Source organism: Salvelinus namaycush, chromosome 14, assembly GCF_016432855.1.
Source record: "Salvelinus namaycush isolate Seneca chromosome 14, SaNama_1.0, whole genome shotgun sequence".
NCBI classification, from domain to species: domain Eukaryota; kingdom Metazoa; phylum Chordata; class Actinopteri; order Salmoniformes; family Salmonidae; genus Salvelinus; species Salvelinus namaycush.
Genome location: NC_052320.1, coordinates 29884548 through 29906841, shown reverse-complemented (window position 1 = coordinate 29906841; position 22294 = coordinate 29884548). Strand labels below are relative to the sequence as shown.

At 43.6% G+C, this 22294-nt stretch overlaps 1 protein-coding gene across 1 annotated transcript; it reads left to right on the top strand.

Moving 5' to 3' along the window:
• The first annotated feature begins 3997 nt into the window (after positions 1-3997).
• LOC120058692 (whey acidic protein-like) lies at positions 3998-21880 on the top strand. Its single transcript, XM_039007437.1, has 6 exons — positions 3998-4084; positions 4981-5113; positions 5733-5870; positions 6358-6485; positions 20851-20988; positions 21740-21880. Exons 1-6 carry the CDS (start codon positions 3998-4000, stop codon positions 21878-21880), a joined length of 765 nt encoding a protein of 254 aa, XP_038863365.1.
• The last annotated feature ends 414 nt before the right edge of the window (positions 21881-22294 follow it).

The window sequence follows — 22294 nt, the reverse complement described above, 5'->3', positions numbered from 1 at the left end:
TATTGTGTGTAGATGGGTGAGATTCTTTTTTAATGCTTTGCTGGTGGTGAAATTAGCGAAAGGGGGGTGGGGGGATTGGGCTGTGAGGTTACTTTTGCAAGGGTTGAAGACTCCCAATTGCTAACATGTATAGAGAGCAATAGTAATGATGTCTCTTTGTAGGGACTAACTCCGCCATGGTTCTTTGAACAAAGCCTATGGGAAAATGTATGGAGTTTTTGTAGGGTTTGTGGATAAACGCTGAAAATACGTCTTGTGGTGAAGACAGGTTTAGGAGATCTTATACGTTTTGTTCTATGAGATCATCTTCATCAGCTAATGTCCCTTTTTGGGAATTTTGAAGCATTTATGTAATTAAGAAAAGCATTTGTGGACTAAAAACATTATGTTACTCAACATAGAGTTTGTCTGAAGTTACACATCACAGTATCACAACAGCGTGACCGTTTTGGAATATTGTGTGCTTATTGTTTAGAAAGTATTTAGTATTTAAGTATAAGTTGCCCACACTTTAGATGAGGCCACGCAAAAAGACTTAACTGGTGATTAGTAAAGTAGTTTATAAAGGACCTATATTACATATCTTATGTAATGGTCTTATGAATATTAGTGTAACAATGTGCGCTGAGAGTTGGGAAGCAAGTGTCAAAGAGTGAGGGATTTAACCAATAAACGAAACATAATAGAAAACAAGAAACACAAACAATGCACAGACCAACTGAAACAGAAACAATGAAGCCTGGGGAAGGAACCAAAACGAGTGACATATATAGGGCAGGTAATCAAGGATGTTGATGGAGTCCAGGTGAGTGTCATAACACGCTGATGACCGCAACGATGGTGACAGGGCCGCGCCATAACGAGCAGCCTGGTGACCTAGAGGCCGGAGAGGGAGCACACGTGACAGTACCCCCTCCCCTGACGCACGGCTTCAGCCACAGTGACGCAGACCAAGATGACGATCCCGGGGATCAGGAGCGGACCGTTAACCTAGGTGCGGGAACCTGTCGACCTAGAGCGCCAGAGATCTTATAAGAAATCCCGCTATGGCCCTCCGACGAACCCATCAAACAGGCAATAGTGCCTAACACAGAACGAACATTAAATCGTACTACAGCGGCTCCGATGCTCGTCAGATGTGGCAGGGCCTGCAAACTATTACAGACTACAAAGAGAAGCACAGCCGCGAGCTGCTCAGTGACACGAGCCTACCAGACGAGCTAAATAACTTCTATGCTCGCTTCGAGTCAAGTACACTGAAACATGCATGAGAGCATCAGCTGTTCCGGACGACTGTGTGATCACGCTCTCCGCAGCCGATGTGAGTAAGACCTTCAAACAGGTCAACATTCACAAGGCTGCAGGGCCAGACGGATTACCAGGACGTGTACTCCGGCATGCGCTGACCAACTGGCAAGTGTCTTCACTGACATTTTCATCCTCTCCCTGTCTGAGTCTGTAATACCAACATGTTTCAAGCAGACTACCATAGTCCCTGTGCCCAAGAAAAACTAAGATAGCCTGCCTAAATGACTACCGACCCATAGCACTCACGTCTGTAGCCATGAAATGCTTTGAAAGGCTGGTCATGGCTCACATCAACACCATTATCCCAGAAACCCTAGACCCACTCCAATTAGCATACCACACCAAAAGATCCACAGACGATGCAATCTCTATTGCACTCCCCACTTGCCCTGTCACACCTGGAAAAAAGGAACACCTATGTGAGACTGCTATTCATTGACTACAGCTCAGTGTTCAACACCATAGTGCCCTCAAAGCTCATCACTAAGCTAAGGACCTGGGACTAAACACCTCCCTCTGGAACTGAATCCTGGATTTCATGATGGGCCGCCCCCAGGTGGTAAGGGTAGGGGTGCGTGCTCAGCCCCTTCCTGTACTCCCTGTTCACTCATGACTGCACGGCCAGGCACTACTCCAACACCATCATTAAGTTTGCTGATGACACACCAGTGGTAGGCCTGATCACCGACAACGATGAGACAGCCTATAGGGAGGAGGTCAGAGACCTGACCGTGTGGTGGAAGGACAACAACTCCCCCTCAACGTGATCAAGACAAAGGAGATGATTGTGGACTGCAGGAAAAGGAGGACCGAGCACGCCCCCATTCTCATTGACGGGGCTGTAGTGGAGCAGGATTCAAGTTCCTTGGCGTCCACATCATCAACAAACTAACATGGTCCAAGCACACCAAGACAGTTGTGGAGAGGGCACGACAAAACCTATTCCCCCTCAGTAGACTGAAAAGATTTAGCATGGGTCCTCAGATCCTCAAAAGGTTTTACAGCTGCACCATCGAGAGCATCCTGACAGGTTCGTTCACTGCCTGGTATGGTAACTGCTTGGCCTCCGACCGCAAGGCACTACAGAGGGTAGTGCGTACGGCCCAGTACATCACCGGGACCAAGCTTCCTGCCATCCAGGACCTCTATACCAGGTGGTGTCAGAGGAAGGCCCTAAAAATTGTCAAAGACTCCAGCCACCCTAGTCATAGACTGTTCTCTCTGCTACCGCACGGCAAGCAGTACCGGAGCGCCAAGTCTAGGTCCAAGAGGCTCCTAAATAGCTTCTACCCCAAGCCATAAGACTCCTGAACAGCGAATCAAATGGCTAATCACTTTGTCAACCACAACGTGTTATAGACTGACTGTACAAAACATTATGAACATAGACTGATATAGACTGACCAGGTGAAAGCTGCGATCCCTTATTAATTTCACCTGTTAAAACCACTTCAATCAGTGTAGATGAAGGGTAGGAGACAGGTTAACAGTCAGTCATATAGAATGTGATGTGTATAGTCCTACAATGTTATTGTGAGAGAATAATGTAAGAAAATCCAATGTTGAGCATTTATTTAGTCCGCCAAATAGTTGTCCGCTCTAAGCCACAAGATATCAGTGTAGTAAAATGATAAACGCGTATAGGTCTGCCCATCATGAACTTGACAGATGAGAGAGAAAAGCTTTGATAGAAATTTAAAAAGTTATTTTGGGACATGTATAGGCCTATTTCTTAAGATGAATTACAAGTAAAAATCATATACCATGTAAACAGAGCCCAACCGTTGCCCAAAAATCAACCCATCAACAGTGTTATAGTTCTCCACATACTGTACTTTGAAACATTTCATTATGAATCATTATACATTGTGGATTTTCACCTGCAGTTTAACAGAAATGCATTCAGTCATTGAACTACACACCTCAGTTGAAGACACACTATGGACGTTTAGTTGTTAATTGTTTACATCAAATGTTGGTTTAATTTCTGAACAATATTACTGTCCTTTTGGGGGACCACTTTTGGATCAAGAGCACCCCCAGAGGCACAAGTTCCATATATCCTTTTTAATTATTGTCATTACATGTGACCTAAGCAAGTGTTCGGATCCGAACTCGGAATGTAAATTGATGGGCATAGGGACCCTGCAGGTGCATTGTTCCTTGTGCATTCATCTTTTCTATGGTCTCTCCCCAATGATGTGTATAAACCCTGGATTGCTGATGCTGTGTAATGGCCAATGAGAGGCTTTTGAAGCCACAGGCCGCCACATTGGCACACCCCAGAAAGAGCAGTCCTCCATAGGAATGAATGGAGTTCTACAATATTTCAATAAAATGTTTCAAGGACACAATTTCATGTATTTATTTGTTGTGGTGGGGGCATTAACATTAACACTCTCAAAATATAAAATGTTCATATTCAGTTCAATTAATATAATTTTCATGTATGCATTAAGGTGTCTGTAATAGAATATATTTGTCAAAAAACAAATGTAGATGCATTCAAATAGATGCATTTCTATAGGTTTTTTTTTTTTTACAATGAAGGAGGAGTTCCAAAATGGCTGTGCGGTGGCTTCAAAGCAGCGCCCCCTCTTAGTCATCTAAGGTTAATACATAATATGGTCTCCTCTTCTTCTATGAAATTGATTTGAACTGCATTTGCTCTAACAGTCTTGAAGTCAGCATGGACATGAATTTGTCAGCGCGTTGTGCTTTGGTTCTTTCTCTGTTGGCATTTGTAGATTTGAAAATAGTCTCTGCTGCAGAAACGGTAGGCACATCTACAGGTGAGTTGTTCTAATTAGCCTACTTTGTATTATTTGTCATTATTTGTCATGAAACAAACTGTGATAATTTGATGAGTTTTTTGAAGAAGCCTGCTACACTTGACTTAGGTGTTATAGCCTACCTAAGTGGTTATAAACAATAGCCTATAATTGTGCATTGCCCCTTTGCAACCTATTTTGTTGCTACCTTACTAAGAAATACAAGCCAGCCATTATGACTTTGAATCAATCCAGCCTACCCTTGGCCATTTTACGCATACACTGTAAAAACAATTCTAGTTGTTTCAACGAATTATTATGAAGTAAGTGGTTCCAAAGCCTTTTTCAGTTTATTCAACTTCTAGATAAAAGTGTTACCTGAACTTAACATTTTTAGTTGGCCCAAACTTAGCTCCAACTTGAGAAAACGTATGCAACAACGTATGCAACAAACACAATAATGATGTGTTTGTCACCTTGTCTCATATGTTCATTCAACTATAAATTATTACTTGGGCATCTTAAAAGCACTGTTTGTGTGTCTGTATGTAACCAGTTGCACAGCCCTTTTTAGTTAACATACAATGTTTTCAACCTACATTATGTGAACCAATAGATTGTGAGTATTCAGAAGGCTGTCATGCATTTTCATGGGTGTTATAGGGGAAACATTGATGATCGGGGACAAATGTCTCCAAAACTATTAATTAGACACAACATTACTTGGAGTATGGCCTACAAACTTTCCAGAGATTCAAATGCATATTTGTCAAATCCATCTCGACACAAACAGGATAGATTTTCATAAATTGGTTCAGTCCAATTGTGTCTATGTTCATGTCTCTTTGTGGCAAGTTGGGTTCCCTGACATCTGCTCAATTTGTGTTGTCCCAAAGCAAAGCCTGGAGTGTGCCCTCGTAGACGATGGGGCATAGGGATATGTGCAGAGTTATGTTCCAGTGACAGTGACTGCCCCAATGATGAAAAATGCTGTCACAACGGATGTGGGCATGTCTGCATTGCACCTTACACAGGTAGGATATGGTCCCAGAGTGACAGATACACACATCTATTGCATTCATTATTGCTGCATTACTCTGGAAACAAGAAGGCTGGAGCTCTCTTTAGAGCTAAGACACTCAATTAAGAAGTCACGTAATAGAAAGACTTCAAAGGGAAGAGTCAGTGTAGGCTGACAAGTTGCTACCATAAACCTATTTGTAATGGGGAAATGTAAGATCGCTAAAGATCATTTTTAGTTTAGAGTGACCAACAAAACATTTAGCATATACAGTCTATATAATACACAATATTTCCAGTATTCTAGTTGTGACACTCAAGGTGTGGGTTGATGGTCACTAGACTTGATGCTGAATGTTATGGATTGTTCTCATATCTGTTGAAAGTGATTGACGCCAGACTGGAGGTACAAGTACCAGGACCGAGGACACACTGATTATTCACTGTTGTATTGTGTTGATGACATTGTGGAACACTGTGTGATTATGTAGCAGCTAACATTTATCGTAACCATCTCCACACAAATATGACAGATTTTCAGAAAATGGTTCAGTGTATTTGTGTCCATGTTCATGTGTCTTTGTGGTAAGTTCGGTTCCCTGACATGTCTGCTCAAATTGTGTTGTCCCAAAGCAAAGCCTGGAGTGTGCCCTCGTAGACGATGGGGCGTAGGGACGTGTGCAGAGTTATGTTCCGATGACAGTGACTGCCCCAATGATGAAAAATGCTGCCACAATGGATGTGGGCATGTCTGCATTGCACCTTACACAGGTAGGATATGGTCCCTGAGTGACAGACATCCATTGCATTCATTATTCCTGCGTTACTCTGGAATCAAGAAAGCTGGAGCTTGTAATGTACATTTCATACACATAGATCAATATATTTCACATACACTCTCTCTAGAGCTGAGACACTCAATTAAGAAGATTTCTGAGAGCCATGTAGGCCTTTAGAGTTGAAAGTGATTGACGCCAGACTGGAGGTACAAGTACCAGGACCGAGGACACACTGATTATTCACTGTTGTATTGTGTTGATGACATTGTGGAACACTGTGTGATTCTATAGCAGCTGACAATGTCACCACCTTTCTGTTTTGACTTCCTACAAATACAAATTCCTATTTATCGTAAACATCTCCACACAAATATGACAGATTTTCAGAAAATGGTTCAGTCCAATTTTGTCCATGTTCATGTCTCTTTATGGTAAGTTTGGTTCCCTGACATGTCTGGTTAAATTGTGTTGTCCCAAAGCAAAGCCTGGAGTGTGCCCTCGTAGACGATGGGGCTCAGGGATATGTGCAGAGTTCTGTTCCAATGACAGTGACTGCCCCAATGATGAAAAATGCTGCCACAATGGATGTTGCATTGCACCTACACAGGTAGGATATGGTCCCAGAGTGACAGATACACACATCCATTGCATTCATTATTGCTGCATTACTCTGGAATCAAGAAAGCTGGAGCTTGTAATGTACATTTCATACACATAGATATATATTTTTCACATACACTCTCTTTAGACCTGAGACACTAAATTAAGAAGATTTCCAAGATGTTGTGCAACATCTATACACTCCGAGTATACCAAACGTTAGGAACACTTTCCTATTTTGAGTTGCACCCCCTTTTGCCCTCAGAAAAGCTTCAATTCATCAAGGCATGAACTCTACAAGGTGTTGAAAGCAGTCCATTGTGATGCTGGCCCATGTTGACTCCAATGCTTCTCACAGTTGTGTTATGTTGGCTGGATGTCCTTTGGTTGGTGGACCGTTGGCGGAGGGTAGCCTAGGGGTTAGAGCTTTGGACTAGTAACCGAAAGGTTGCAAGAGCAAATCCCTGAGCTGACAAGGTAAAAATCAGTCGTTAAGAACAAGGCAGTTAACCCACGGTTCCTAGGCCGTCATTGAAAATAAGAATTTGTTCTTAACTGACTTGCCTAGTTAAAACTTCTTCTCAATAGGGGGTGCTGTTTGGACTTTGTAATAATTTCGTTCCCAAATTAAACTGCCTCGTACTCAATTCTTGCTCGTACAATATGCATATTATTATTACTATTGGATAGAAAAACACTCTCAAGTTTCTAAAACCGTTTGAATTATATCTGTGAGTAAAACAGAACTGGACTTAGAGCAATTTTCCTATGAGGATGTGAGAATGCTGAATTCTGCAAGCTGTTCCCAGGTCAGTTTATTAATTTGCCTGTCTTCTATTGGTTGAGATGCACTGCATACGTCTTCCCCTGGGTGTCAGCGAATAGTGAGAATTGAAATGGAGTTGCTAGGTAGAACTGAGAGGTTATAAATAGCCTGGGAACGTAGGGTCCGGTCTTTGTTCACTTCGCTCTGACGCAGGAAGGACCTTTGGCTGTGGCTCTAGAACGCTCCGGTTATAGGCCTTAGATATATCCAGCTGTGTTTTTATTCGTTATAGGTGTTAAAGACATCATAATGTTGTTATATTAAACCGAGTTATATCAGTTTATATCGGTATATTGCGATTTTCGGATATTCATTTGTCCTGCGTTTTAGTGAGTCGGACACGTCTTGCCACATGGCTAATGTTTACTGCTTATTCCAACGTTGAAGGCAACAATCTACAACCGAGCAACGATTCTTTTGGACTAAGGACACCTTGCCCAAGATTCTGATGGGAGTTCATCAAAAAGTAAGAACTATATATGATGTTAATTCGTTGTTCTGTTGAAAAATGTAGAACTATTATTCTGCTATGAACCTAGGTGCGGTCTCGCTTTAACGCACGCTGTATGTTGTAGTAACGTTAATTTAAAAAATCTAACACAGCGATTGCATTAAGAACTAATGTATCTTTCATTTGCTGTCCAACCTGTATTTTTTAGTCTAGTTTATGATTAGTTATCGATTAGAATAGGTGCCTCTCCCAAGATTTCTCCCGACATTTTGTTTGCATTTTGGCTGCTATTCATATTGTATAACCACGATTTGTGCAGCTAAATATGCACATTTTCGAACAAACTCTATATGTATTGTGTAATATGATGTTATAGGACTGTCAACGAAAGAAGTTTGAGAAGGTTAGTGAAAAAATTAATATCTTTTGCTGGTTTATACGTTATCGCTATTTTTGGCTTGAATCAATGCTGTTGTGTGGTTGGCTATTGTAGTAAGCTAATATAATGCTATATTGTGTTTTCGCTGTAAAACACTTAAAAAATCTGAAATATTGTCTGGATTCACAAGATCTTTGTCTTTCATTTGCTGTACGCTGTGTATTTTCAGAAATGTTTTATGATGAGTATTTAGGTAATTCACGTTGCTCTCTGTAGTTATTCTAGTCGCTTTGGTGAGAGTTGTGATGGTGGCTGCAATGGTAAACTATGATTTATACCTGAAATATGCACATTTTTCCAACAAAACATATGCTATACAATAAATATGTTATCAGACTGTCATCTGATGAAGTTGTTTCTTGGTTAGTGGCTATTTATATCTTTATTTGGTCGAATTTGTGATAGCTACCTATGCAGGAAAAAAATGGTGGAGTAAAAAAAGTGGTGTCTTTTGCTAACGTGGTTAGCTAATAGATTTACATATTGTGTCTTCCCTGTAAAACATTTTAAAAATCAGAAATGATGGCTGGATTCACAAGATGTGTATCTTTCATCTGGTGTCTTGGACTTGTGATTTAATGATATTTAGATGCTAGTATTTACTTGTGACGCTATGCTAGGCTATGCTAGTCAGCTTTTTTACTGATGGGGGTGCTCCCGGATCGGGTTTGGGAGGAAGTAGAAGTTAAATAAAAGTAAAATAAATAAAAAATGTAAAAAATCTTGATACACACAGGAAATTGTTGAGCATGAAAAACCCAGCAGCGTTGCAGTTCTTGACACAGTCAAACTGGTGCGCCTGGCACCTACTACCATACCCTGTTCAAAGGCACTTACATCTGTTGTCTTGCCCATTCACCCTCCTGAAGGGCACACATACATAATCCATGTGTCTATTGTCTCAAGGCTTAAAAATCCTTCATCCTTCTTTAACCTGTCTCCTCCCCTTCATCTACACTGATTGAAGTGGATTTAACAAGTTACATCAATATTGGATCATAGCTTTCACCTGGATTCACCTGGTCAGTCTCTGTCATGGAATGAGCAGGTGTTCATAATGTTTTGTTCAGTCAGTGTATAACACGTTGTTGTTGATAAAGTGATACAAATGCATATTTCAGGGTAATATGGGAATATCAGGCAGAGAATTCAGAGGAGTAGCAACATACGTTTCTTATGATACAGCAATTCACAGAACATTAATTAAGCTGACAATTTGTTAAGGGCCACCAACAGAATTCCAACTCATTATAATAGTTAGACCTCAATGGAAAGAATCAGTGTACGGATGATTTCCAGTGTTCTACTTGTGACACTCAAGGTGTGAGTTGATGGTCACTGGACTTGATGCTGAATGTTATGGATTGTTCTCACATCTGTTGATAGAGATTGACGCCGGACTTGAGGTACAAGGGCCGAGGACACACTGATTATTCACTGTTATATTGTATTGATGACATTCTGTGAACACTGTGTGATTCTGTAGCAGCTGACAGCCTGTTTGTTTTGACTTCCTACAAGCCTCTAGAGCTGGTGTTTACAGAACATTTGGTGCTGTCTGATTAGAATGTAAAGGGCATGTCTCCAAGATGCCAGTTAGACATTTTCTCTGCTTCTGTGCTGGAAGTGTCTCCCTGTTGCAAATTGTAATAAACTGTGTCCTCCACCTCTTTGGAGGTCAAAAATCTTTTGGGCGGTTTTTACAGCTTTTCTGCTACATATACATGCACATACATTGTACATATACATTTTGCATGTATCAATTTATTATGGATAGATTTGATTGACTTTACCTGCGACTGCTTTTCTCGATTGTTAACCTGGAAATTCCTATTACACGTATGTTTCTACTGTATAACTGACCGCTTTTTCTCTGTTACCATAGTGAAGCCCGGTCGCTGTGTCCTGCCCAAGGGGACCTACATGTGTGCCGAGTACTGTTACAAAGATGGCCAGTGCCCGAGGAACAGAAGTGTTTCCGGATATGTTGATTCTACGCCTGCACTGAGCCATTGAAGCTTTATTGGAAATTCTTAATAATTATAAGAAATAAGTAGAAAATACAAATTATTACATGTACAATTATGTCTTTGAAAACTGATGATTTTATGCAATAATAAAAATTAAAAATGATCATAGCTTTTATGGAATCTGGACCAACTTCATGGACGGTATGTCAATTGACAAACTCATGTGGACTGCTGAATTTGAATAAAACAAGATTTTGAACACCTGTGCCTTGTTTTTTAGGGGTTTATTTGAGACTCATGTGGTGCTCATGTGAATATCCTTAATTTTCCGGCTTCAGACCAATGCCTTTTCTCACTTTAAACATAGTTTTTGGTTTTTAATTTCCATGTTTTTTACACCGGAAGGTGATCATGCAACCTTATTATACAACATTATAATTAAGCAATAAGGCACGAGGAGGTGTGGTATATGGCCAATATACCATGCTAAGGACTGTTCGCAGCACGATGCAAAACGGAGTGCCTGGATATACAGCCCTTAGTCGTGGTATATTGGCCATATACCACAAACCCCGATGTTCCTTATTGCTATTATAAACTGATTACCAACGTAATTGAAGCTGTAAAAATAAATGATTTGTCATACCCGTGGAATACGGCCTGATATTCCACGGCTGTCAGACAATCAGCATTCGTGGCACGAACCACCCACTTTATAATACTGTTTAACACATGCTCTCCTTGTGAATCTTCACAATGTTGTACGTTTTATTCATTGATAAGATCCCTGCACATAATCCTACTGATCATTTGTAACGTCCTGACCAGAGTTCTTATGTGTTTTGCTTGTTTAATGTTGGTCAGGACGTGAGCTGGGTGGGAATTTCTATGTTGTGTGTCTAGTTCGTCTGTTCCTGTGTCAGTGTTTGTGCCACACAGGACTGTTTCGGTTTTGTCACGTTTGTTGGTTGTTTTGTATTTTGAAGTGTTTTGTTGACTTTCATTAAATAATGAACACTAACCACTCTGCGTTTTGGTCCTCTCCTTCTGTCAGCGAGGACAGCCGTTACAGAACCACCCACCAAACTCGGACCAAGCAGCGTGAGTACGAGCAGCAGCGGCCCACTACACAGGAATCCTGGACATGGGAGGAAATTCTGGAGGGTAAAGGACACTGGGCTCACATTGGAGAATATCGCCGCTCTCGGGAAGAGATGGAGGCAGCTAAAGCCCAGGAGCGGTGGGGAGGCAGCACGGAAGGAGGAGGCAGCACGGAAGCGTGGCTGGAAGCCCGTGAAGAAACCCCAAAAATGTATTGGGGGGGGGGGCTAAAGGGTAGTGTGGCGAAGGTAGGTAGGAAACCTGCGCCCACTTCCCATGCTTACCGTGGAGAGCGGGAGTACGGGCAGACACCGTGTTATGCGGAAGAGCGCACGGTGTCTCCTGTACGTGTGCATAGCCCGGTGCGGGTTATTCCACCTCCCCGCACTGGCCGGGCTAGATTGAGCATTGAGCCAAGTGCCATGAAACCGGCTCTACATATCTGGCCTCCAGTACGTCTCCTCGGGCCGGTGTACATGGCACCAACCTTACGCATGGTGTCCCCGGTTCGCCAACACAGCCCAGTGCGGGTTATTCCACCTCCCCGTACTGGACGGGCTACGGGGAGCATTCAACCAGGTAAGGTTGGGCAGGCTCGGTGCTCAAGGGAGCCAGTACGCCTGCACGGTCCGGTATATCCGGCGCCACCTTCCCGCCCCAGCCCAGTACCACCAGTGCCTACACCACGCACCAGGCTTCTAGTGCGTCTCCAGAGCCCAGTTCCTCCTCCACGCACTAGCCCTATGGTGCGTGTCTCCAGCCCGGTACCACCAGTTCCGGCACCACGCACCAAGCCTCCTGTGCGTCTCCAGAGCCCTGTACGCACTGTTCCTTCTCCCCGCACTCGCTCTGAGGTGCGTGCCCTCAGCCCGGTACCACCAGTGCCGGTACCACACACCAGGCCTATAGTGCGCTTTGAGAATTCAGTGTGCCCTGTTCCTGCTCCCCGCACTAGCCTTAAGGTGCGTGTCTCCAGTCCGGTACCACCAGTTCCGGCACCACGCACCAGGCCTACTGTGCGCCTCAGCAGGTCAGAGTCGGCCGTCTGCCCAACGCCGCCTGCACTGCTCGTCTGCCCAGCGCCGTCTGAGCTGCCTGCACTGCTCGTCTGCCCAGCGCCGTCTGAGCTGCCTGCCTGCCCAGCACCATCTGAGCCATCCGTCTGCCCAGCGCCGTCTGAGCCATCCGTCTGCCCAGCGCCGTCTGAGCCATCCGTCTGCCCAGCGCCGTCTGAGCCATCTGTCTGCCCAGCGCCGTCTGAGCCATCCGTCTGCCCAGCGCCATCTGAGCCATCTGTCTGCCCAGCGCCATCTGAGCCATCTGTCTGCCCAGCGCCTCTGAGCCATCTGTCTGCCCAGCGCCATCTGAGCCATCCGTCTGCCCAGCGCCATCTGAGCCATCCGTCTGCCCAGCGCCATCTGAGCCATCCGTCTGCCACGAGCCTTCAGAGCCGCCCGTCTGTCCCGAGCCATTAGAGTCGTCCGTCAGTCAGGAGCCGCTAGAGCCGTCCGTCAGTCAGGAGCTGCCAGAGCCGCCAGCCAGTCAGGTGCTGCCAGAGCCGCCAGCCAGTCAGGAGCTGCCAGAGCCGCCAGCCAGTCAGGAGCTGCCAGAGCCGCCAGCCAGTCAGGAGCTGCCAGAGCCGCCAGCCAGTCAAGAGCTGCCAGAGCCGCAAGCCAGTCAGGAGCTGCCAGAGCCGCCAGCCAGTCAGGAGCTGCCAGAGCCGCCAGCCAGTCAGGAGCTGCCAGAGCCGCCTTCCAGTCATGAGCTGCCCTCCAGTCATGAGCTGCCCTCCAGTCATGAGCTGCCCGCCAGTCATGAGCTGCCCGCCAGTCATGAGCTGCCCTCCAGTCATGAGCTGCCTTCCAGTCATGAGCTGCCTTCCAGTCATGAGCTGCCCTCCAGTCATGAGCTGCCTTCCAGTCATGAGCTGCCCTACAGTCATGAGCTGCCCTACAGTTATGAGCTGCCCTACAGTCATGAGCTGCCCTACAGTCATGAGCTGCCCTACAGTCATGAGCTGCCACTCAGTCATGAGCTGCCACTCAGTCTGGAGCTGCCACTCAGTCCGGAGCTGCCACTCAGTCCGGAGCTGCCACTCAGTCCGGAGCTGCCATTTAGTCCGGAGCTGCCATTAGTCCAGAGCTGCCTCTCTGTCCGGAGTTGCCCCTCTGTCCTGAGCTACCTCTCTGTCCTGAGCTACCTCTCTGTCCTGAGCTACCTCTCTTTCCTGAGCTACCTCTCTGTCCTGAGCTACCTCCTAAATCATGTGGGGGCCTTGGGGAGGATTCTTAGGCCAAGGTCGTGGGCGAGGGTCGCCACTCAAAGGACGCTAAGGAGGGGGACAAAGACAGTGGTGGAGTGGTGTCCTCGTTCTGCGCCGGAGCCGCCACCGCAGACAGATGCCCACCCAGACCCTCCTCTTGAGTTTTAGGGGTGCGTTCGGAGTCCGCACCTCAGGAGGGGGGTACTGTAACGTCCTGACCAGAGTTCTTATGTGTTTTGCTTGTTTAGTATTGGTCAGGACGTGAGCTGGGTGGGAATTTCTATGTTGTGTGTCTAGTTCGTCTGTTCCTGTGTCAGTGTTTGTGCCACACAGGACTGTTTCGGTTTTGTTACGTTTGTTGGTTGTTTTGTATTTTGAAGTGTTTTGTTGACTTTCATTAAATAATGAACACTAACCACTCTGCGTTTTGGTCCTCTCCTTCTGTCAGCGAGGACAGCCGTTACATCATTGCTCATAAAAAATGGCGAGAGCAAGGAAACAAAGACTGAAGCAAATATTTACTATGCGATTACACAATGTAGCTGGCTAGATAGATGACTACACAATCCCGAAATTTAGCAAAGCAGTTCTCAGTGGAAGGGTTCTGAAATATTCTCTCTCGCTGAGACGAGGTGTGACCGTGAATACAGTCATCCATCTCGGTGGAAACAACTTGGGACACACAAAGGGGACAACCCTGGTGCGTGAGATGCGATATGACTTGGAGGTAGTCCGAATGCTCCCTGGGACAATGGTGAGCTACTCTGACATCAAACTGTGGAAGATTTGGATGTTCCTCCGTGGCAGGCGCATGCCCACAATCCATCACTTTGCATTAAATCACTGTGTCCCTGGGCAAGTACCATAGGGCAGGGTTTCCCAAACTCGGTCCTGGGGCCCCTCCTGGGTGCACGTTTCGGTTTTTGCTCTAGCACTACACAGCTGATGAAAATAATCAAAGCTTGATGATGAGTTGGTTATTTGAATCAGCTGTGTAGTGCTTGGGCAAAATCCCCTAAATATGCACCAAGTGGTACCCATGGTAACAACCATTCCTGAACCTGACTCCAAAAACAAGCCACCGATGGACAGTACCAAAATAGATACTCTATTGATTCTGTTCAATGCCCCATATACTGAGCATTCTTTTTGTAGCGGGAATTTGATATAATAGCTTAAATTGAAAAGAAAGGTTTGATGCTTCAATTGTTACTTTGTATATTACTTCATAAATCTGATGCCATGGTATTGGGATATCGAAAATCTGTTCCCAACTATCTTGAATTTAATGCGGTATAGTTGTCAACCCTGTTGACCATAAGGGAAACTGATACATGTTACGATTTATATTGGTCATTTTAAGCCATTTACGATTAATTCATTCCTTTCTCTTTTAAGTAATTGCCTCTTCCATTTTTGTGGCAGAGCTGCGATGAACTGGTTATAATTTTGTATTGAGCATACATTTCCTTACACCGTGATTAATTGCTTGTGTGACATAATTTTACCTTCATTGTTTACAATGTCATTCATTAACATGATACCTTCCTTATACATTCTCTACAAGAAAATGTTTTTTCCTCTATCAGTACTTTCGAGATTAGACATATTATTTGCTGTAATATAGCCTATGTTCTGCCTCTTCTGGAGGATAACATTTAAACAGTAGCCTACTCTGTTTGGCTTCATTTAAAAATTCTACTTTAAACAGAGTTCCACTGTCAATCCACCAGAAATGGATGGATTTTAATCTGTATAACAGCAAAGAGACCCCTTTTGAAAATGGCTGTCTAGCACAGGAGGTTGGTGGCACCTTAATTGGGGAGGAAGGGCCAACAAGTGCTCAGCATATGTGGGGAACTCCTTCAAGACTGCTGGAAAAGCATTCCAGGTGAAGCTGGTTGAGAGAATGCCAAGAGTGTGAAAAGCTGTCATCAAGGCAAAGTGTGGCTACTAAGAAGAATTTAAGATATATTTTTATTTGTTTAACACTTTTTTGGTTACTACATGATTCCATATGTGTTATTTCATAGTTTTGATGTCTTCACTATTATTACACAATGTAGAAAAATAGTAAAAAAAACTAAAAAAAAAAACTGGAATGACTAGGTGTGTTCAAACTTTTGACTGGTACTGCATGTAAATTAGATATTTCTGTATTTCACTTTCAATAAATTAGCAAATATTTCTAAAATCATGTTTTCACTGTCATTATGAGATATTGTGTGTAGATGGGTGAGATTCTTTTTTAATGCTTTGCTGGTGGTGAAATTAGCGAAAGGGGGGTGGGGGGATTGGGCTGTGAGGTTACTTTTGCAAGGGTTGAAGACTCCCAATTGCTAACATGTATAGAGAGCAATAGTAATGATGTCTCTTTGTAGGGACTAACTCCGCCATGGTTCTTTGAACAAAGCCTATGGGAAAATGTATGGAGTTTTTGTAGGGTTTGTGGATAAACGCTGAAAATACGTCTTGTGGTGAAGACAGGTTTAGGAGATCTTATACGTTTTGTTCTATGAGATCATCTTCATCAGCTAATGTCCCTTTTTGGGAATTTTGAAGCATTTATGTAATTAAGAAAAGCATTTGTGGACTAAAAACATTATGTTACTCAACATAGAGTTTGTCTGAAGTTACACATCACAGTATCACAACAGCGTGACCGTTTTGGAATATTGTGTGCTTATTGTTTAGAAAGTATTTAGTATTTAAGTATAAGTTGCCCACACTTTAGATGAGGCCACGCAAAAAGACTTAACTGGTGATTAGTAAAGTAGTTTATAAAGACCTATATTACATATCTTATGTAATGGTCTTATGAATATTAGTGTAACAATGTGCGCTGAGAGTTGGGAAGCAAGTTCAAAGAGTGAGGGATTTAACCAATAAACGAAACATAATAGAAAACAAGAAACACAAACAACTGCACAGACCAAACTGAAACAGAAACAATGAAGCCTGGGGAAGGAACCAAAACGAGTGACATATATAGGGCAGGTAATCAAGGAGGTGATGGAGTCCAGGTGAGTGTCATAACACGCTGATGACCGCAACGATGGTGACAGGGCCGCGCCATAACGAGCAGCCTGGTGACCTAGAGGCCGGAGAGGGAGCACACGTGACAGTACCCCCTCCCTGACGCACGGCTTCAGCCACAGGACGCAGACCAAGATGACGATCCCGGGGATCAGGAGCGGACCGGTAACCTAGGTGCGGGAACCTGTCGACCTAGAGCGCCAGAGATCTTATAAGAAATCCCGCTATGCCCTCCGACGAACCATCAAACAGGCAAAGTGCCAACACAGGACTAACATTAAATCGTACTACAGCGGCTCCGACGCTCGTCAGATGTGGCAGGGCCTGCAAACTATTACAGACTACAAAGAGAAGCACAGCCGCGAGCTGCTCAGTGACACGAGCCTACCAGACGAGCTAAATAACTTCTATGCTCGCTTCGAGTCAAGTAACACTGAAACATGCATGAGAGCATCAGCTGTTCCGGACGACTGTGTGATCACGCTCTCCGCAGCCGATGTGAGTAAGACCTTCAAACAGGTCAACATTCACAAGGCCGCAGGGCCAGACGGATTACCAGGACGTGTACTCCGAGCATGCGCTGACCAAATGGCAAGTGTCTTCACTGACATTTTCAACCTCTCCCTGTCTGAGTCTGTAATACCAACATGTTTCAAGCAGACTACCATAGTCCCTGTGGCCAAAAAAAACTAAGATAGCCTGCCTAAATGACTACCGACCCATAGCACTCACGTCTGTAGCCATGAAATGCTTTGAAAGGCTGGTCATGGCTCACATCAACACCATTATCCCAGAAACCCTAGACCCACTCTAATTAGCATACCACACCAAAAGATCCACAGACGATGCAATCTCTATTGCACTCCCCACTGCTCTGTCACACCTGGAAAAAAGGAACACCTATGTGAGACTGCTATTCATTGACTACAGCTCAGTGTTCAACACCATAGTGCCCTCAAAGCTCATCACTAAGCTAAGGACCCTGGGACTAAACACCTCCCTCTGTAACTGAATCCTGGATTTCATGATGGGCCGCCCCCAGGTGGTAAGGGTAGGGGTGCGTGCTCAGCCCCTTCCTGTACTCCCTGTTCACTCATGACTGCACGGCCAGGCACTACTCCAACACCATCATTAAGTTTGCTGATGACACACCAGTGGTAGGCCTGATCACCGACAACGATGAGACAGCCTATAGGGAGGAGGTCAGAGACCTGACCGTGTGGTGCAAGGACAACAACTCCCCCTCAACGTGATCAAGACAAAGGAGATGATTGTGGACTGCAGGAAAAGGAGGACCGAGCACGCCCCCATTCTCATTGACGGGGCTGTAGTGGAGCAGGATTCAAGTTCCTTGGCGTCCACATCATCAACAAACTAACATGGTCCAAGCACACCAAGACAGTTGTGGAGAGGGCACGACAAAACCTATTCCCCCTCAGTAGACTGAAAAGATTTGGCATGGGTCCTCAGATCCTCAAAAGGTTTTACAGCTGCACCATCGAGAGCATCCTGACAGGTTCGTTCACTGCCTGGTATGGCAACTGCTTGGCCTCCGACCGCAAGGCACTACAGAGGGTAGTGCGTACGGCCCAGTACATCACCGGGACCAAGCTTCCTGCCATCCAGGACCTCTATACCAGGTGGTGTCAGAGGAAGGCCCTAAAAATTGTCAAATACTCCAGCCACCCTAGTCATAGACTGTTCTCTCTGCTACCGCACGGCAAGCAGTACCGGAGCGCCAAGTCTAGGTCCAAGAGGCTCCTAAATAGCTTCTACCCCAAGCCATAAGACTCCTGAACAGCGAATCAAATGGCTAATCACTTTGTCAACCACAACGTGTTATAGACTGACTGTACAAAACATTATGAACATAGACTGATATAGACTGACCAGGTGAAAGCTGCGATCCCTTATTAATTTCACCTGTTAAAACCACTTCAATCAGTGTAGATGAAGGGTAGGAGACAGGTTAACAGTCAGTCATATAGAATGTGATTTGTATAGTCCTACAATGTTATTGTGAGAGAATAATGTAAGAAAATCCAATGTTGAGCATTTATTTAGTCCGCCAAATAGTTGTCCGCTCTAAGCCACAAGATATCAGTGTAGTAAAATGATAAACGCGTATAGGTCTGCCCATCATGAACTTGACAGATGAGAGAGAAAAGCTTTGATAGAAATTAAAAAAGTTATTTTGGGACATGTATAGGCCTATTTCTTAAGATGAATTACAAGTAAAAATCATATACCATGTAAACAGAGCCCAACCGTTGCCCAAAAATCAACCCATCAACAGTGTTATAGTTCTCCACATACTGTACTTTGAAACATTTCGTTATGAATCATTATACATTGTGGATTTTCACCTGCAGTTTAACAGAAATGCATTCAGTCATTGAACTACACACTCAGTTGAAGACACACTATGGACGTTTAGTTGTTAATTGTTTACATCAAATTTTGGTTTAATTTCTGAACAATATTACTGTCCATTTGGGGGACCACTTTTGGATCAAGAGCACCCCCAGAGGCACAAGTTCCATATATCCTTTTTAATTATTGTCATTACATGTGACCTAAGCAAGTGTTCGGATCCGAACTCGGAATGTAAATTGATGGGCATAGGGACCCTGCAGGTGCATTGTTCCTTGTGCATTCATCTTTTCTATGGTCTCTCCCCAATGATGTGAAAAACCCTGGATTGCTGGTGCTTTGTAATGGCCAATGAGAGGCTTTGAAGCCACAGGCCGCCACATTGGCACACCCCAGAAAGAGCAGTCCTCCATAGGAATGAATGGAGTTCTACAATATTTCTGTAACGGATTTCCTCTTCGTCTGAGGAGGAGTAGCAAGGATCAGACCAATGTGCAGCGTGGTAAGTGTCCATAATGAGAAATTTAATAACTCAACAGAACACTGAACAAAATAACAAAAGTACAAACAACCGAAACAGTCCCGTATGGTGCAAAAACTAACACAGGAAACAACCACCCACAAACACAGGTGGGAACAGGCTACCTAAATATGATTCTCAATCAGAGACAATGATAGACAGCTGCCTCTGATTGAGAACCATATCAGGCCAAACACACAGAAGTACAACACAAGGACAACATAGAACACCAGACATAGATTGCCCACCCAAACTCACGCCCTGACCAACCAAAACAGAGACATAAATAGAATCTCTAAGGTCAGGACGTGACAATTTCAATAGAATGTTTCAAAGACACAATTTCATGTATTTAAGTAATTCTTTGTTGTGGTGGGGGCATTAACATGAACACTCTCAAAATATAAAATGTTCATGTTCAGTTCAATTAATATCATTTTCATGTATGCATTAAGGTGTCTGTAATATAATATATTTGTCAAAAAACAAATGTAGACATTAATAGATGCATTTCTATAGCTTTCTTTTTTACAATGAAGGAGGAGTTCCAAAATGGCTGTGCGGTGGCTTCAAAGCAGCGCCCCCTCTTAGTCATCTAAGGTTAATACATAATATGGTCTCCTCTTCTTCTATGAAATTGATTTGAACTGCATTTGCTCTAACAGTCTTGAAGTCAGCATGGACATGAATTTGTCAGCGCGTTGTGCTTTGGTTCTTTTTCTGTTGGCATTTGTAGATTTGAAAATAGTCTCTGCTGCAGAAACGGGAGGCACATCTACAGGTGAGTTGTTCTAATTAGCCTACTTTGCATTATTTGTCATGAAACAAACTGTGACAATTTGCTGAGTTTTTTGAAGAAGCCTGCTAGATAAAAGTGTTACCTGAACTTAACATTTTTAGTTGGCCCAAACTTAGCTCCAACTTGAGAAAACGTATGCAACAACTCAGTCAACATATAATGATGTGATTGTCAACTTGTCTCATATGTTCATTCAACTATAAATTATTACTTGGGCATCTTAAAAGCACTGTTTGTGTGTCTGTGTGTAACCAGTTGCACAGCCCGTTTTAGTTAACATACAATGTTTTCAACCTACATATTTTAACCAATAGATTGTGAGTATTCAGAAGGCTGCCATGCATTTTCATGGGTGTTATGGGGGAAACATTGATGATCGGGGACAAATGTCTCCAAAACTATTAATTAGACACAAAATTACTTGGAGTATGGCCTACAAACTTTCCAGAGATGCAAATGCATATTTGTCGAATACATCTGAACACATTTATGACAGATTTTCAGAAAATGATTCAGTCCAATTGTGTCTATGTTCATGTCTCATTGTGGCAAGTTGGGTCCCCTGACATATCTGCTCAAATTGTGTTCACAAAGCAAAGCCTGGAGTGTGCCCTCGTAGACGATGGGGCTCAGGGATATGTGCAGAGTTCTGTTCCAATGACAGTGACTGCCCCAATGATGAAAAATGCTGTCACAACGGATGTGGGCATGACTGCATTGCACCTTACACAGGTAGGATATGTTCCCTGAGTGACAGATACACACATCCATTGCATTCATTATTGCTGCATTACTCTGGAATCAAGAAAGCTGGAGCTCGGTTAAGAGCTAAGACACTAAATTATGAAGATTTCCAAGAGCCATGCAGGCATATAGAGTCTATATATATATATATATATATATATATATATATATATATATATATATATATATATATATATATATATGACCCAGAGTATTCCAGCTGAAAGATTCATAGTCATTGTAATAGTAAGACTTCAATGGGAAGAGTCAGTGTAGGCTGACAAGATCCTACCATAAACCTATTTGTAATGGGGAAATGTAAGATCGCTAAAGATCATATTTAGTTTAGAGTGATCAACAAAACATTTAGCGTATACAGTCTATGTAATACACAATATTTCCAGTATTCTAGTTGTGACACTCAAGGTGTGGGTTGATGGTCACTAGACTTGATGCTGAATGTTATGAATTGTTCTCATATCTGTTGATAGTGATTGACGCCAGACTGGATGTCCAAGTACCAGGATCGAGGACACACTGATTATTCACTGTTGTATTGTACTGATGACATTCTGTGACCACTGTGTGATTCTGTAGCAGCTAACATTTATCGTAACCATCTCCACACAAATATGACAGATTTTCAGAAAATGGTTCAGTCCAATTGTGTAAATGTTCATGTCTCTTTGTGGTAAGTTGGGTTCCCTGACATGTCTGGTTAAATTGTGTTGTCCCAAAGCAAAGCCTGGAGTGTGCCCTCGTAGACGATGGGGCGTGGGGACGTGTGCAGAGTTCTGTTCCAATGACAGTGACTGCCCCAATGATGAAAAATGCTGCCACAATGGATGTGGGCATGACTGCATTGCACCGACACAGGTAGGATATGGTCCCAGAGTGACAGATACACACATCCATTGCATTCATTATTGCTGCATTACTCTGGAAACAAGAAAGCTGGGGCTTGTAATGTACATTTCATACACATAGATATATTTCTCACATACACTCTCTTTAGAGCTGAGACACTCAATTAAGAAGATTTCCAAGATCCATGCAGGCCTTTAGAGTATATACCAATGTTCTGCAACATCTATACACTCTGAGTATACCAAACTTTAGGAAAACCTTCCTATTTTTGAGTTGCACCCCCTTTTGTCCTCAGAAAAGCCTTAATTCGTCAGCGAATGGACTCTACAAGGTGTTGAAAGCGTTCCACAGGGATGCTGGCCAATGTTGACTCCAATGCTCCTCACAGTTGTGTCATGTTGGCTGGATGTCCTTTGGGTGGTAGACC

Bases quoted from the DNA above. Each gene is read 5' to 3' on its own strand.
- LOC120058692 (XM_039007437.1), top strand. From the start codon at position 3,998: ATGGACATGAATTTGTCAGCGCGTTGTGCTTTGGTTCTTTCTCTGTTG. The intron at 5,871-6,357 runs GTAGGATATGGT...GTTGTCCCAAAG, and splicing joins CTGCATTGCACCTTACACAG to CAAAGCCTGGAGTGTGCCCT. The intron at 6,486-20,850 runs GTAGGATATGGT...GTGTTCACAAAG, and splicing joins GTTGCATTGCACCTACACAG to CAAAGCCTGGAGTGTGCCCT.